Source organism: Neomonachus schauinslandi, chromosome 7 (assembly GCF_002201575.2).
Source record: "Neomonachus schauinslandi chromosome 7, ASM220157v2, whole genome shotgun sequence".
Taxonomy (NCBI): domain Eukaryota; kingdom Metazoa; phylum Chordata; class Mammalia; order Carnivora; family Phocidae; genus Neomonachus; species Neomonachus schauinslandi.
Genome location: NC_058409.1, coordinates 55,226,630 through 55,243,538, shown reverse-complemented (window position 1 = coordinate 55,243,538; position 16,909 = coordinate 55,226,630). Strand labels below are relative to the sequence as shown.

The following is a 16,909-nucleotide window of genomic DNA, read 5'->3' as shown; positions in this document are numbered from 1 at the left end:
TGAACACAGATGAAGAAAGCTAGCTTTTTGTTGAAGAATTTCTGAAAAGTCATTCTTACTCAAGCAGGCGGAAGTCATTTGCCTCCATTCACATTAACTTCCTCCAGGGACTTTCTGATTTACATGTTCTCCATCAACTCCAATTTCCAATGACATGATTCATATTGCTTTTCCTTTCTTTCTTTCTTTCTTTTTTTTTTTGGTACTTCAGTGATCTGTTGTTCAGACTCAGACCCAAAAAACCCAGGGTTTGAGCTGGCAGAGTCACTACTGTGCTCAGGTAACTAGAGGAGACACATAACTGAATGAGGGGCTGCAGCCTCAGTAAGGTTTTACTCTTGTCTATACATCCAAAACCCGGAAGAAACATTTTCTGAGGGCAGAGTTTATAAGATTCTCCTAAAAAGGTCTGGTTTAGGGGCAGACTTGAAAACATTTGAAAAACACAAACTGCTCCTTTCCCCTCCACCCCAAGAGCTTTGGCTTTTGCAAAAACTTTGAAATGAACAGAAACTGCTTTGGATTAATACTCTGAACTATCAAGGCCTTCATGTGACTACTTGGCCTTTACATTCTACAAATACTATCTAAAAATACATGTAAGATGACAGGGAGTCCTGTCCCATTTATTACTGTATCCCGAGTGCCTAGCATAGTGCCCGGACTTTAAGTTCCTCAAGGCTATCTGCTGAATGAATGCATGCTGTTCGAAGATTTTACCATCTGAAATCTAGTCCCTTTTGCAGTTCTCCCTATAGTTCTCCTGCTCCTACAGTGTACTGAGAGCCAGGGTGGGCCTGTTGGATGTCCCTATCACCTTCTCCAGATGGCTTCATTCCATGCAGAATCCACCCCTTCTTTGAGTAGGACCTCAAAAGGGTCACCTAACAAGACCCTTCTACCCTTTCTCACTATCATCGACTAGTCTCCTGCTCATTCTGCAGTACTCGTTTAAGTGTACCTCCTATCATCACCTGAAGGAATGAAGATGATGCATCCACTTACTCACTCCACCCTTCACCTTTCCTCTGACTTCAATAATCACCATACCCACTCCAGGATGCTTCTCCTACAACTGTGCCCTTGCTATTGGTAGCATGGCATAATAACACTAATAACTGCTAATATTTGAAGGTTTATTATGCACCGGACACTGTTCAATACCACATAGGCCTTATCTCATTTAAAATTCCCAATAGGGGGGCGCCTGGGTGGCTCAGTCGTTAAGCGTCTGCCTTCGGCTCAGGTCATGATCCCGGGGTCCTGGGATCGAGCCCCGCGTCGGGCTCCCTGCTCCGCGGGAAGCCTGCTTCTCCCTCCCCCGCTCCCTCTGCTTGTGTTCCCTCTGTCGCTGTGTCTCTCTCTGTCAAATAAATAAATAAAATCTTTAAAAAAAAAAAAAAATTCCCAATAGGGGCGCCTGGGTGGCTCAGTCGTTAAGCGTCTGCCTTCAGCTCGGGTCATGATCCCAGAGTCCTGGGATCGAGTCCCGCGTTGGGCTCCCTGCCCTGCGGGAGGCCTGCTTCTCCCTCTCCCTCTGCTGCTCCCCTTGCTTGTGTTCCCGCTCTTGTTGTGTCTCTCTCTGTCAAATAAATAAATAAAATCTTAAACAAAACAAAACTTCCCAATAGCTGCATGAAGACAGTAAAGTATGGAGGTTTAAATAAATTTTTAAACATCGCTCAGCTCAGGAGGCAAATCCAAATCAGCCAGACTCCTTAGCCTGTGCTCTGTGCACTGGGATGAAAAGAATCAAGATTTAAACCCCAGCCCTGCCACTGTGCAACAGAGACTTTTTGATTTTGAGCAAAAGAAAAACCTCTCCAAACCTCAGTTTTCTAATTCATAAAATACCGGCAGGAATAAAGAAGATAATGTATGTTAAGTGCTTAGCAGAGTGCCTGATATGCCACAAATGTGTGTTCCATCCATCCAACCAACACACGCTCCTAAACATTCAGCACTGTGACAGGTACTGAAGATACAACAGTGAGTAAGACCAAAAAGGTCCCTGCCTTCACAGGTCTGCACAGCTCCTGATGGGTGCTCAGTAAGTATTTGATAGATGGAAAAAGCCCTCTAGGAGGTCTGTTAGCCTCCACTCTGCCCCTCTTCAATCAGCCAGTTATTTTGCTATAAAGCAATCTACTGAGAACACTTCACTGCTTAAAATCCTTCAGGAATTCCTCACTGTGGAAGAGATAAAAATCCAAATTTCTTTTTTTATTATTATTTTTCTAAAGTAGGCTCCACACCCAATGTAGGGCTTGAACTCACAACCCCGAGACCAAGAGTTATATGCTCTACAGACTGAGCCAACCAGGAGCCCCAATCCAAATTTCTGAACACAGTATTATAGCTAGGTACGTGGTTCAGTTCCCCTCCCCACCAGCTTCTCTTTAAGCAGTGAAACTCTTTATATGACACCTATCTGGAAGCCAAATTAATGTAGACCAATTCTGGTAATAGCATGAGAACTGGAGTCATGTTTGGCATCCTAACCCCTTCCCAGCCTCATCACTCATTCACTCATTCACACACACACACACACACACACACTCTCTCTCTCTCTCTCTCTCTCTCTCACCTGCAGCTCCTCTAAGGCAAAGCCATAGGTTCTGTCAAACCATTTGAAAACCAAGCGTTAAATCTGGGTGTTTCTAATTGTAGGACACAACCCATCAGTGGATTATGAAATCAATTTAGTGGTTGGAATCAGTGATTTGGAAAACAAAAATAAAGAGTACATTATGTGAACTAACAGCTAAGTATTGGTATATAAAACCTGTTACAGGGGTGCCTGGGTAGCTCAGTCCATTAAGCGACTGACTCTTGGTTTCGGCTCAGGTCATGATCTCAGGGTCCTGGGACTGAACCCCATGTTGGGCTCCATGCTGAGCGTGGAGTCTCTGTCCCCCTCCCTCTGCTCCTCCTCCCACTCTCTAATAATAAATCTTAAAAAAAATAAAACCTGTTATAAATGTACACACAACACACTTATGTTCTGAGCCATGACATAAACTGTATTTCTTAACATGGATCATGGTCAAAATGGTTTGAAAGCCATTGCTTCACACCCTCTGTGTAGCCTCAGTTCCTTCCACGTTTCCTCAGTCACACAAAACCCCATCTGTATCAAGCCACTTGCAATTCCCCAAACCCACCTTGCTATTCCACTGCTTGCCTGTAAGCTATAAGCCAGTCATGGTGCTAGGCACTGGGAGTACAGTTGAGAGAAAAACCAAGGTCTTGCCCACATGGCACTTAAGAATCTAGACAGACAAATGCTATACTAATCACATTAATATCTGTGACCCAAAGTAAATAATCTAAATGGAACAAATATGGATTTCCAAGAACACTTATCAAAGGCAATCAGTCTGTCTAGGGGACAAGGGACACATCCCTGAAGAGAATCAATTAGCAGAGATCTAAATGTCAGAGTTACCTAGGTAAAAGGGTATAGGAAGAGCAATGCAGTCATAAGAGAAGATCAGTGGCCCTAGAGTAAGAGAGGGTGTGGTATGTTTGAGGAACTGAAAAAAAGGCCAGCCTGGCAGCAAGTGGGGATGATGTAACACAGGACGGCAAAAGCTGGCGGTGGCTAGACCAGGTAGGGTGTTATGGGCCAGGAGTTTGTTTTCTGTCCTCAGAGTAATGGGAAGCTGTGCACAGGAGGATTTAAACAGGAGATGATGAAAGAGGAGCTGTGAAGACACTGTGTCTGCAGTGTGGAGGATGCACGGGAAGGAGGACAGGGTGACTGCAGGGAGACCAGCTGGAAGTTAGTAGCACAGTCCAGGTGGGTGTTGACAGAGAACTGATTTACTATATGGGAAACTGGTGGAGGGGACGGAGGGTGAGTGTATGAAATAGCGGCTGACTCCTTGATTCTAGCTTACTAAACAACTGGATAGATGGTGCTGCCAGCTGAGAGAACAAACTGGAAAAGACCAGGTGCGGAGAAGACTATGGATTCAGTCTTAAACATTGCATTTAAGGTGACTGAGTTGGAGATGTATCCTAGCTAAGACAACCTGAAGTCATGGGTATATAAATGGTAAATGAAATGTGGCACACAAGAGTGAGGAAAATGCCTGGGGTTGAGCCCTGAAGGCCTCTCCACTTCCAAGTGTTGTATTCTTACCTATTATAAATGTGTATGAGTACCCATAGGTAAGTGCACAATTATACCTGCTTAAAGGTCACATACAGATGGGGCGCCTGGGTGGCTCAGTCGTTAAGCGTCTGCCTTTGGCTCAGGTCATGATCCCAAGTTTCTGGGATCGAGCCCCACATCGGGCTCCCTGCTCCGCGGGAAGCCTGCTTCTCCCTCTCCCACTCCCCCTGCTTGTGTTCCCTCTCTCGCTGTGTCTCTTTCTGTCAAATAAATAAATAAAATCTTAAAAAAAAAAAAAAGGTCACATACAGAAATAATAAAATGTGAAAGTCTGCTCACTTCTTTGGCAATTAGTATTAACAATTTGACGTGTACCCTTATATTTTTTTAAAAATGAGATCAGGCTATACATACCTTTCTACAATCTGCTTTTTCAAGTCAGTAATGTAGTGAGAATATTCTTTATCAGGGTATAGATAATTCTAACTTACGCATTTGAATGGCTTCAAAGTATTACATAGTAGGACTGCAAAACAATTTAACCAACCCCACAGAATTCCCACTGATGGATAGTTGGGTTATCTGGCAGCCTGTTACCTGTCCATTCAATAAGCCTTATTACTGAACTCTGATTTTGTTTCAACAGCAACATGTTCAGCCCCAGGTGATGGTTCATGATTGGCTTAAGCCAAGTGAGACCATCCTGTTGCCCACCTTTTCAACTTCCCTTGCAACTATGGATAGTCATGTTATCAGATTCTGGTTAATGACCCTAAGGAGAAGTTTGCTATGAGAGCTTGTGAGTAAACTTTTATCTTCCTGGTAAAACAGAACTAACACAAATATTGCTCTCTTTTCCCTTTCTTCCTGTTTTGGACATGAATATGACAGAGGAGTTCTAAGTCATCTGCAACTATAAGGCCATAACCCAACGCCAAAATTAGTAAAATAGAAAGGCAGAGAGCAAGCCTGGGCTCCGACACACATAGACACACACATAAACATTAACTCATTTTAAAGAACCCAAATGTACATATTTTCATTTTAAAGTCTGAAAAAGTAAAATAAAGTGTTTCAGATTAAAGATTCAGAGCAGAGATGTAAGTGATGCTCTGCAAAAATAAGAAGCATGCTTAACACAAGATGATGGGGAAACACTGCGAACACCTTTAGGTCTTGAGTCCAGAAACGCCTTACTGGCTCCCTGCCAAGCACATCCCTCTGTCCTGCAACTTGACAGGATGGCCTTTCTACATAATCTCTGACACCTTGCTTTCCCTTATTTGAGATTTCTATCTTCTTTTGCATGTTCTTGGAAAATGTGCCAAATTAAGACATAATCTTTTACACAAGAAGTTGGAAGGTATCTGATTTGGGTGAGCCATTAAATTTCATAAGAATAAAAATGAAACATCAGAAATAAAAACTTTTAAAAGCCAGGGGGGTGGGGGGGCTGGGTGGTTCAGTCGATTGGGCATCTGACTTTGGCCTGGGTCATGATCTTTGGGTCCTGGGGTAGACCCCGTGTCGGGCTCCAAGCTCAGCAGGGAGTCTGCTTCTCCCTCTTCCTTTCCCTCTGCCCCTCACCCCACTTGTGCTTTCTCTCAAATCAATAAATAAAAGCTTTAAAAAAAGTAAAAATAAAAATAAAAGCAGGGGGAAAAATCCTTTTTGAAAAATGTGCTACCTAGCTATTTAATTCTAGAAAATAATTTGTTAGTTTACTCTAACTTTTATGGTTTCTTCCATTCTCAAATTTTGTCAGCTTCTCATGTTCTGGCAAAAATGAAAGATGTTAGATTTCTCAAAATTCAGCAACCTGTACCTCCACTTAAAATAAACCCTAGGGGCTTCTCCCTCTCCCTTAACCGCCCCCCCCCCCCCCCTCATGCTCTGTCTCTATTTCAAATAAATAAATAAAATCTTTAAAAAAAGTGGGGGGGCGCCCGGGTGGCTCAGTCGGTTAAGCGTCTGCCTTCAGCTCAGGTCATGATCTCAGGATCCTGGGATCAAGCCCCACATCGGGCTCCCTGCTCAGCAGGGATTCTGCTTCTCCCTCTCCCTCCTCCACCTTGCTCATGCTCTGTCTGTCTCTCTCTCAAATAAATAAATAAAATCTTAAAAAAATAAAAAAATAAACCCTTAAAGACTACTACAATAAATTTATACTGTGTGAATAAATAATTTAAAATATGAGACACAAAACAATTTTATATGTAATCCAAATTGTACATAATTCACATCTTTGCTTCTAAACAAATAGAAGCTCACATCTCCGTACTACTTTTACAGTTTACAAAGTACTTTTATATACATCTTCTCATTTTCTATTCAAAAGACATCAAAGATAAATATTATTCTTATTTCACAAATGGAAATAGACCCAGACATTATTCAGTCCTTTAACCACCAACAGTATAGCCCTGAGACTGTAGATCTGCAAAGGGTTTTAATAACGCAAATATCACACATATTTCAATTTTTATCACCATTTTCAAGTCTCCATTTTCTTAACAAAAGAAAGCAATGAAAAAAGTCTTCCACAATCTAATAATAAAAATGGGAAATATTATATACACAGTTGTATACTTTACTCAGTGAGTGAAATCTACCACAATTCTAATTTGGGCCACCTATATACAGGGAACCAGTACCAGAACCACATTTAAATGAGTAATTTTTTTCTATTTTAGAAAAAAGAATGCAGAACACTCCTGTTGCCTTCAAGTTTAATGTACATATATGTAAGTGTCAGGGTGTGTAGGTGGCTATGAAGGACACAGAAAATTACTTTTTGCAGATTTGGAGTTATAGGACCTCTGATGGTCCCAGCTTAGACCTAGAGGGTCTTGACAATTTGTTTGGTCATATGTCTCACCTTTAGTAATTTATTTATTTTTCTTTCCCTACCACCCCCTTTTCTTCTTAAGTACTCTGTTCCATTCAGAGTAGAAATTCCATCAAGTAGCCTTTCTTTCTGAATTATCTTCCCCATTGTATAATTTTTTTCAGAATTTTCTTTTCCCATTTCTAAATCTTGAAGACGCTTCTTTATAGTAGATGAGGGAGCTATAGCTTATATTCACTGCCAGAAAACAGCCAGTTCCAGCATAATTTCCCAGCAAAAAGCTGAGAGAAAAGTTGAACAGAAAGGAAAAGAACAGTGAGAGCCGGCAGAGCAGTGACAGGCACTCGAAAAGCTGCACTGCAGTTCTCTCCGATACTTCAAGTTATCCTGTTGTTCCTGCTCTGCCAATTTAAAGAGGAAAATTCTGGCCGGTCCTGAGTTCAAAGTAGACCTATCTGTTTAAAACACTGGTTCAAGGAATCACTCTTTTTGATGTTATAATGTTTTTATTGCATTTGAAGACATTTTCAATAAATATCTTGTGTTTGAGGCCTTAGCTAGGCAATCCTTTTGCAGTAGAAATCAGATTTCTCTGGCACAACTCCATTGCCAGCAATGGGATTTATCAAAACTATAAATACCAGCACATGGAATATTTCAATACTGTACTCAATTGCTCGTATCTAAATATTTCAGCTATAAAACAAACCAAATGTAAATGCTTAATATATAGTACAAATCAACAAATTCTTCACAGAAGAAAACAATGAAAGACTAGTTTTCTATAACATATCACCTGTTCATTAGTTCTTCAATACTATTACTTAGAATATTTTAAGAATAAAATTTATGCACCACTATCCCTGTGTTCTCAACATTTTTTATCTAAGTTCTAAAGGACATAAACAAGGATGCATATAATCAGACTTGTTTTTATAAACTTTTGATGTTTTTCTTGTTGTATATCTTATAATAATGAATATATGAAGACAAGGACAAACGTACATTTAAATCATTATTGGTTATATGAATTTTGCATAAATGGGTCTTATAAATGACAAGATAAAATAACAAAGTTTGATAAGCTCAGCCGTGCCCTGTGAACTTTAGTCTGCTCACAGCATAACCTAATTCAATTACTATTTATTAGTTTTTAAAAAAATGTTTTTTTTAAAAGCTGCAAACCACAGTTTTTTACACATTTCTGAATCATGAGGGGGTAAATTGTGATACAGTTCCCTCATGCCATGGACTCTTTTGGAAGGAAAAGTTTTGCAATAAAATAAGAGTTTCCAAACTCTTTTTTAAAAAAAGTGTGAATTGTGTTCTATGACTAACCTTCACTCTATGGTTCCTTTGACCCAAGGGACGGTTCCTGGCACATCTTTTTGAGATTTAGTTTCTGGGAAGTTTTCAGCAAACCTTTCTCGTGCTTTCTCCCAGTTCTTTTTGCTCTTGTTTTGGAGAAGGTGAACATCTTCAATCGAGGATGGTTTGCCTGTCCCCAAGCCTGCATGTGTTCGCCGAAGCTGAAGCTGGATCTGTTACCAAAAGTTAAGCAGAGGACTTACTATGGAGTCTAAATACATTGAAATTTGCTGTACCCAACTTGGTACTTTAACTCTTTGATTTACAAAGATTGATGCAAAAGAAAACCTGTCAGATCTATCAAATACATGCAGGAATGCACACATAATTATACATAGAACTTAAAGTCATTCTTCTACGTTGTCTTCCTTATCAGTAACTATAGCTGACTCCGTATAGAAAACAGAGTGCTCCTTAAAGAGTGGCCACCAAATTTCACCGAGATGCTACAAAGACTGCTGTCCCACTCTAAGCAGAAGAAAAGGCAATGGACATACTTAAACCTACTGCTACTCTAGCCTTGCCTAAGAAAGTGAAAGAGTAGATTAAACACTAAGAGTCATAAAGAGAGGGGTGCCTGGGTAGCTCAGTTGGTTTAGCAACCCACTCTTGGTTTTGGCTCAGGTCATGACCTCAGGGTTGTGGGATCGAGCCTGACATCAGGCTCCGCGCTCACGCTCTCTCTAAAATCAATCAAATCTTTAAAAAAAAAAAAAAAAACCATAAAAAGAACTTGATTGTTTATTTTCATAAAATGAGGGGGAGGACTTCTGATTATTTTGAGAACTATTAAAAGCTACCAGTTACTGAGTGCTTACTGTACGTTGGGCACAATACTAGGGGCCTTATCTTCATGATACCCCTTAGAAAACAGTTCTTATAATACCCATTTTTACATATGAAAACTGAAGTCCAAACCTGCCCTAAGTCACACAACTAGTAAGTGATAGAGCACCTATTCTAAGAAAATAATTCTATTTTATAGGTTTGACTATAAAACCCATGTTCTTCTCATTGTACCTCATAAGTAAGAAAATTCACATTAAACCTCACAATCATCCATCATTTCCTTAAGTACCAGGTAATTATCAAAAAAGTTCTTTAATCATGTTACTTTGTAAGGTTTTTGTAAAAGATAATCTAAACCTCTGATGAACCATGGGGACTGCAGAATTAACCACTGCACTGTTTTCCAGATAGTATTCCCTCTACTGCTTGTTACATGACCTGATTCTTAAATCGAAAACAGATATAGGATCTGCCTGTTTGTAAAGTAACACTGTGGGGGCACCTGGATGGCTCAGTCGGTTAAGCATCTGACTCTTGATTTCAGCTCAGGTTGTGACCTCAGGGTCGTGAGATCGAGCCCCCATGTGGGGCTCTGCACTCGGGGAGTCTGCTTGAGATTCTCTCTCTTCCTCTCCCTCTGTCCCTCTCCCTGCTTGTGCTCTCTCTCTTAAATAAATGAATAAATCTTAAAAAAAAAAAAACACACACACACAAAACAATGCATATATATATATATACATATATATGCAAATATATATATGTATATATATATATATTTGGTAATTGTGAATGCCACAAAGATAGTAATCATGTCTATTTGTGCTTGATACTACACTCCTGGCACTAAGGTACACAGTAGGTACACAGTAAATACATCGGCTATAAGAATAAAGAATGAAAGAAAACACATGTCTTACCGGAATTTTCATTCCTCCACCATCCTTCCCTAGGCCCTCTCCTTTTTTCCAACCCATCTTCTCCAGCATCTTCCGACCTTTGTTGCTATCAGTAATTTCACTTTAAAGGAAATTAAGATAGTTGATTTTGAAAAGACCATGTAGATCACATTTATAATAAACGAATAAATTAAAAGTAACTGGTACAAATACTATAGAAAACTGTTTGACCTACCTAATACAGTTAAGATACATAAATTGTCCTATATATACTACTTAACAGAAAAGCACATACATGGTGCACACACAAAAAAATGTAGAAGAATGTTTCTGCAGCAAATTTAATAATAACTACAAATTGGAAATAATCCAGAGATCTATAAATGGTAAAATAAATAAATTGTGGCATATTCATGTAAGAGATTATACAGCACTGAAAATAAAATATACCTAACAAAATAATGTTGGACAAAGAGAATATAGACACAAAATAAATACTAAATTATTCCATTTATTTAAAATTCAAAAACAAGTGAAATTAATCTGTTCCTACTGGAAGTCAGGAAAGTGGTTGCCTTTAGGGAAAAAACAGGAATAGTGATCAAGAGGGGGCACTAGGAGAGGATAGGTTTCTGGGAGTTACTGATCATTTCTATTTCTTGATCAAGAAATGTATACTCTATAATGTGTTAATCTTACGATATACTATTGATAGCAATACTTACATTTGTGTACTTTTCTGTATGTAAGTGTACATCAATAGAAAAATAAAAGTAAAATGAAACAAAAACTCTCATTCACTATTTGCATTTTATTCTATGATTTTATGTTCTGCTAGTTTAAGGATATTTTGATTTTATGTTCCATCACACTGTACTTTCAGTTCTACAAAATATGTTAAATTACCTCCTCAATAACAATAAACCAAGCAATGGCAGACCAATGTATTTCATTTTTTATTTCTGCTTTCTAATTTAACTCTAATGCAATCTTCATATTTTCCAGCTATTACATCAAAAATTAAACTTTAAAAAAACTTGTCATGTTGCTTAGTATATCTAATTCATAATGCTGTATTTCATCAAAGCTGATGGATGCAAGATGCACTGTTGTTTTATGTACCATTGAGAAAACACTGCTGTCATATGTAACTAAAACTCTATCCAAGTAGTGTATCTTGGAATTAATAAAATACATTTAATCAAAGTTTATGGTTAGTTGTCAGTCTTACACAAGAGATTTAAATTCTAACTAAACTCTGAATTTATATTCTGAGAAAAAAAATGTAGTTAATATATGATTAAATGCAGAAATATGGTCATATCATATGAGCCACAAAATTACATTTTTCTTGTTATCAGTGCTACTTTACCAAAAGAAAAAAAACTGAAAGAAAAATAAGAAAAATAGTATTCCAGAGTCAACAAGAACAAATGTAGGTGAGTACTGAAATAATTATAAAAAATACCAGCCCCCCCACCAAAAAAACCCCCAGTCCATACTAATTTCTTACTAGCCCAAACTTTTAGATATCTAGTATATAAAAATATGTTCATTCAAGGGCTCCTGGGTGGCCCAGTCGATTAAGTGTCTGGCTCTTGATTTCAGCTCAAGTCATGATCTCAGGGTTGTGAGATCAAGCCCCGCATTGGGCTCTGCGCTGAGCAAGGAGCCTGCTTGAGATTCTCTACCTCCCTTGCCCTCTGTCCCTCCCTCCCCCAACTCACATGTGCTTTCTAAAAAAAAAAAAAAGTTCACTCAAGTGGGTGGCTAGAATGTTAGCTATGTACATGTATGTCTGTATAAGTATTTGTACTTTCATATATGCTAAGTAATTTTCTAGGGAATGGAATTCTAATATTGAAAGAAAATGTAAATAGAGACAATATTTCCATCTTGTTAGAACCATTCCTTTAAAGACTAATTACCAGTATACATAGCCCTATAAGTCATATTACTCTACGAATGTGATTACAACACAAAGAATGTTTCGAGCAATTAAAACTTAGTACTCACGAATGAACAGATGCAGGAGCATCATCTCTTTGGAAAGTCCCTTCACTTCCAATCTGCTCCCTCCGTTTTCCAGCTCTATCTTTGTATTTTGGATTCTTCAATGCCTTTTCATCTTCATAGTCTGTATTCTTTATAAACATGAAATATTCATTGAAAAAAACAAAACTGATACATAAAAATGTACTGTCTGTATATTTGCTTTACTTGGCAAACACGGTTCAATGTAGTCTCTATTAAAACAACAAATTAAAAGAGGCCATGATATAAATTAAGACAATCATGTACCGTATGCTATTTTCATTCTATCTCCTTTAAAATGTTTATATTATTTCAAGTTGTAGAACATAAACTGCATATAGAAGATAATCTAAATCATATATGAATTGTAATAGGCAATCTTAAGAGAATAGAGTGAAAATATAGTACATTTTGACTTAATACTGTGTACTCATATTCTCATGAACTGCCAGTATTCAAAGAAATATGCAGAACCCCTGGGTTTGGCAAAAAATCGACTTCTCCTTTTCTCTAAGGGACTGAAAGTTCCAACAGACCTAAAATAGTTTGGTGTTATTCTGTAGGAGGGAAAAATGTAGAAAGTGTTTAAAAAATGGAAAAGAGCAGGTACTCTTTTGCCGTGGCAATTATAATAGCTTTTTGCTTCAATATAGCTCCATTTATATGATTAGTCAGCCACTCAAGAAATATTTACTGAATAAAAAGTGTGGTATGCAAAGAAACTTGTAATCCCAGAAGGCAGACACATCTGATCTTCAGCATGCTACTATCTGACTGATTCAACAATAAAAGTATGCACAAGAGGGGCCCCTGGGTGGCTCAGTCATTAAGCGTCTGCCTTCGGCTCAGGTCATGATCCCAGGGTCCTGGGATCGAGCCCCGCATTGGGCTCCCTGCTCTGCAGGAAGCCTGCTTCTCCCTCTCCCTCTGACCCTGCTTCTCCCTCTCCCACTCCCCCTGCTTGTGTTCCCTCTCTCGCTGTGTCTGTCAAATAAATTAAAAAAATCTTTAAAAAAAAATTTTAAGGGCGCCTGGGTGGCTCAGATGGTTAAGCGTCTGCCTTCGGCTCAGGTCGTGATCCCAGGGTCCTGGGATCGAGTCCCGCATCGGGCTCCCTGCTCCTTGGGAGCCTGCTTCTCTCTCTGTCTCTGTCTCTCATGAATAAATAAATAAAATCTTTAAAAAAAAAAAAAAAAAAAATTTTAAAAAAAGTATGCACAAGACATAGCAGTGGCACAAAAGAAGAGGTAGTCAATTTAGCTTCAGAGAAGGCTTCTCTTTCCCTTTGTTACAACTTCTTGATCTTTATATAAATTACGATGTTCCCTGAAAGATGCTAGGAAATGCTAATACAATTCAAGGAAAGTACCATAGAAATTTTTACTTAATTCTGATTTTAAACAGAGAAGAAAAATATAGAACCATCAACCCTAATGGGTTTTCCCTCAGAAGACAAGAGAGTTAAAACTTTTGAGAAAACATTTTATTCTTTCCTTATTATCTTCTATTTTCCTCCCAAATTAGCCCCTCAACATTTTTTCTATTACAATTTCTTGTAGTATGAAAGTAACAACAAAAAACACAATTTTGCAGAAAAATATGTTATTCTGGCAGCATTTTTTCCCACATCCTCATGAGTTTAAAAACCACTGGACAAATCCACTTAAGCCCTAGATTCCAAGGGCATCTGGCTGGCTCAGTCAGAGAAGCATGCAACTCTTGATCCCAGGGTCATGAGGTCAAGCTTCACATTTAGTATAGAGTACTTAATAAATAAATATTAAAAAAAAAAAAAGACTAGATTCCATATCTAATTCTGTCATTTAACAGCTGAGTGACCCTTAGCTTAGGTTCTCAAATGTAAACGAATACTAATTACCTTCCTGGTCTACTGATAGGATTAAATGGTAATGCTTTTTTAAAATGTTATTGTGATAGGGGCGCCTGGGTGGCTCAGTCATTAAGCGTCTGCCTTCAGCTCCAGTCATGATCCCAGGGTCCTGGGATTGAGCCCCGCATCAGGCTCCCTGCTTGGCGGGAAGCCTGCTTCTCCCTCTCCCACTCCCCCTGCTTGTGTTCCCTCTCTCGCTGTGTCTCCCTCTGTCAAATAAATAAATAAAAAATCTTTAAAAAAATAAAATGTGATAACTATAATTAACATACAATAAATTACACATAAAGTATACAATTAGATACTTTTGCGATTTGTATACACCTATGAAACCATCACCACAATCAAGATAATGAATATATCCATCTCCCACAAAAAAGTATCCTTATCCTTTGTAATCCATCCCTACAGAGCCTCCCTCACCTCCTTCCTCCCTTATATCCAGGCAACCACTAATCTTTCTGTCATGATATGTTAGTTTGCTCTCCTAGAATTTTATGATGTATGTATACAGTACATACTCTTGTTGTCTGGCTTCTTTCTCTCAGCATAACTGAGATTCATCCATATAGCAGCCTGTATCAACAGCTCATGTTTTTTTATTGCTGAAGAGTATTTGACCATATAGATATACCATAATTTGTTTATCCATTCATGATAGATACATGAGTCTTTTCCCATTTCTGGTTACTAGAAGAAAAGCTGCTAATACCACAATGAAATACCACTTCACACAGATAAGAATGGGTAGTATGCAAAAGACAAGAAATAATAAGTGTTGGTGAGAATGTGGAGAAAAGAGAATCCTTGTGCACTGTTGGTTGGAACGTAAATTAGTGCAACTACTGTTGAAAACAGGATGGAGGTTCCTCAAAAAATTAAAAATGGAAATACCATAGGATCCAGAAATTCCACTACTGTGTATTTGCCCAAAGAAAATAAAAACACTAATTTGAAAAGATATAAGCACCCCTACGTTTACTGCAGCATTATTTACAATAGCTGTGATATGGAAGCAGCCCGTGTCCGTCAAGAGATGAATGGATAAAGATGTGGCATACACACATACACACACACACACACAACACACCACGAAATGGAATATTACTCAGCCATAAAAATGAGATCATGTCCTTTGTGACAACATGGATGGACCTAGAAGTTAGTATGCTAAGTGAAATTAAGTCAAGAGAATGACAAATGCAACATAATTTCACTTATATATAGAATCTAAAAGACAAAACAAACAAAAACCAGCAACAGACTCATGAATACACCTAACAAGCTGGTGGTTGCTAAAGGGGTGGGGAAGGGGAGGATGGGCATAATAGGTGAAGGGGTTTAAGAGGTACAAATTTCCAGTCATAAGTTAAGTCCCGGAGGTGAAAAGTACAGCATAGGGAATATAGTTAATAATATTTTAATAACATTATATGGTGACAGATGGTAACTCCACTTATTGTGGTATCATGTAACAGATATAACTGTCAAATCACTATGCTTCCCATGTGAAAGTGATACAACATTGTATGTCAACTATACTTTGGTAATAAAAAATAAAAATTTTTAAAAAGGGTTTTCAAAAGAAAGAAAAAAAAATCATGAACATTTGTTTATAAGTCTTTGTATGAACACATACTTTCATTTCTCTTGGGTAAATACGTTGGAGTAGAACGGTGAATCACATGGTAGGCACACATTTAACTTTGAAGGAAACTACTATTTTCCAAAGCAATCGCACCACTTTATATTCTCACCAGCAGTATATGAGAACTCCAGCTTCTCCACATGCCTACCAACACTTGGTGTGGATAGTCTTTTTACCTGGTTTTAATTTGCAACTTCCCAGTAATAGTAGACAACTTTTCATGTGTTTAGCTGCCGCCTGTACACCTGCATTGGTGAAGTGTCTATTCAAATCTTTTGCTCATTTTTATTAATTTATTTTTTTAAAGATTTTATTTATTGGGGTGCCTGGATGCTTCAGTTGGTAAGTGTCTGCCTTGGGCTCAGGTCACGATCCCAGGACTCATGATCCCAGGGTCCTGGGATCGAGCCTTGCATTGGGCTCCCTGCTCAGCAGGGAGTCTGCTTCTCTCTCTCTCCCTCTGCCCCTTCTCCTTGCTCATTCTCTCTCTCAAAATCTCTTTAAGATTTTATTTATTTCAGAGAGAGGAAGAGAGCGAGCAAGCACAAGCAGGTGGAGGGGCAGAGGGAGAGGGAGAAACAGACTCACTGCTGAGCAGGGAGCCTGATGTGGGATTCAATCCCAGGACCTTGGGATCATGACCTGAGCAGAAGGCAGACGCTTAACCAACTGAGCCACCCAGGTGCCCCTCTTTTGCTCATTTGTAAATTATTTTCTTATTAATGGGCAGAAGACATGAATAGACATGTTTTCCAAAGAAAACATCCAGATGGCTAACACACATGAAAAGATGCAACATCACTCAATATCAGGCAAATACAAATCAAAACAAGATACCACCTCACACCTGTCAGAATGGCTAAAATTAACACAGGAAACAACAGATGTCAGCGAGGATGTGGAGAAAGGGAAACCCCCTTACACTGTTAGTGCAAACTGGTGCAGCCACTCTGGAAAACAGTATGGAGAGTCCTCAAAAAGTTAAAAATAGAACTACCTGATGATCCAGCAATTGCACTACTAGGTATTTACCCAAAGGATACAAAAATACAGATTCAAAGGGGCACATGCACTCCAATGTTTATAGCAGCATCATCAACAATAGCCAAACTATGGAAAGAGCCCAAATATCCATCAATTGGTGAATGGATAAAGAAGAGGTGCTCTCTCTATATATGTATATATATATATATATATATACACACAATGCAATATTACTCAGCCATCAAAAAGAATGAAATCTTGTCATTAGCAATGACGTGGATGGAATGAGAGTATTATGCTAAGCGAAATCAGTCAGCGAAATATAAGTATC

The 16,909-nt window shown here is 38.6% G+C and overlaps 1 protein-coding gene across 2 annotated transcripts in view; it reads right to left on the bottom strand.

Moving 5' to 3' along the window:
• Window positions 1-16,909, bottom strand: part of AGGF1 (angiogenic factor with G-patch and FHA domains 1) — a 62,597-nt gene that overhangs the window by 19,708 nt on the left and 25,980 nt on the right. The window contains exons 12-14 of one of the 2 annotated variants that reach the window (XM_044916921.1): window positions 12,038-12,165; window positions 10,043-10,142; window positions 8,307-8,509 (exon numbers count right to left, since the gene is read on the bottom strand). In XM_044916921.1, coding sequence (XP_044772856.1) covers window positions 8,309-8,509; window positions 10,043-10,142; window positions 12,038-12,165 — 429 coding nt within the window. In that variant the 3' untranslated portion in view covers window positions 8,307-8,308. Of the gene's footprint in view, window positions 1-6,317; window positions 8,510-10,042; window positions 10,143-12,037; window positions 12,166-16,909 lie in introns of those variants that run through there. The other variant, XM_021701967.2, reaches the window with a different exon arrangement.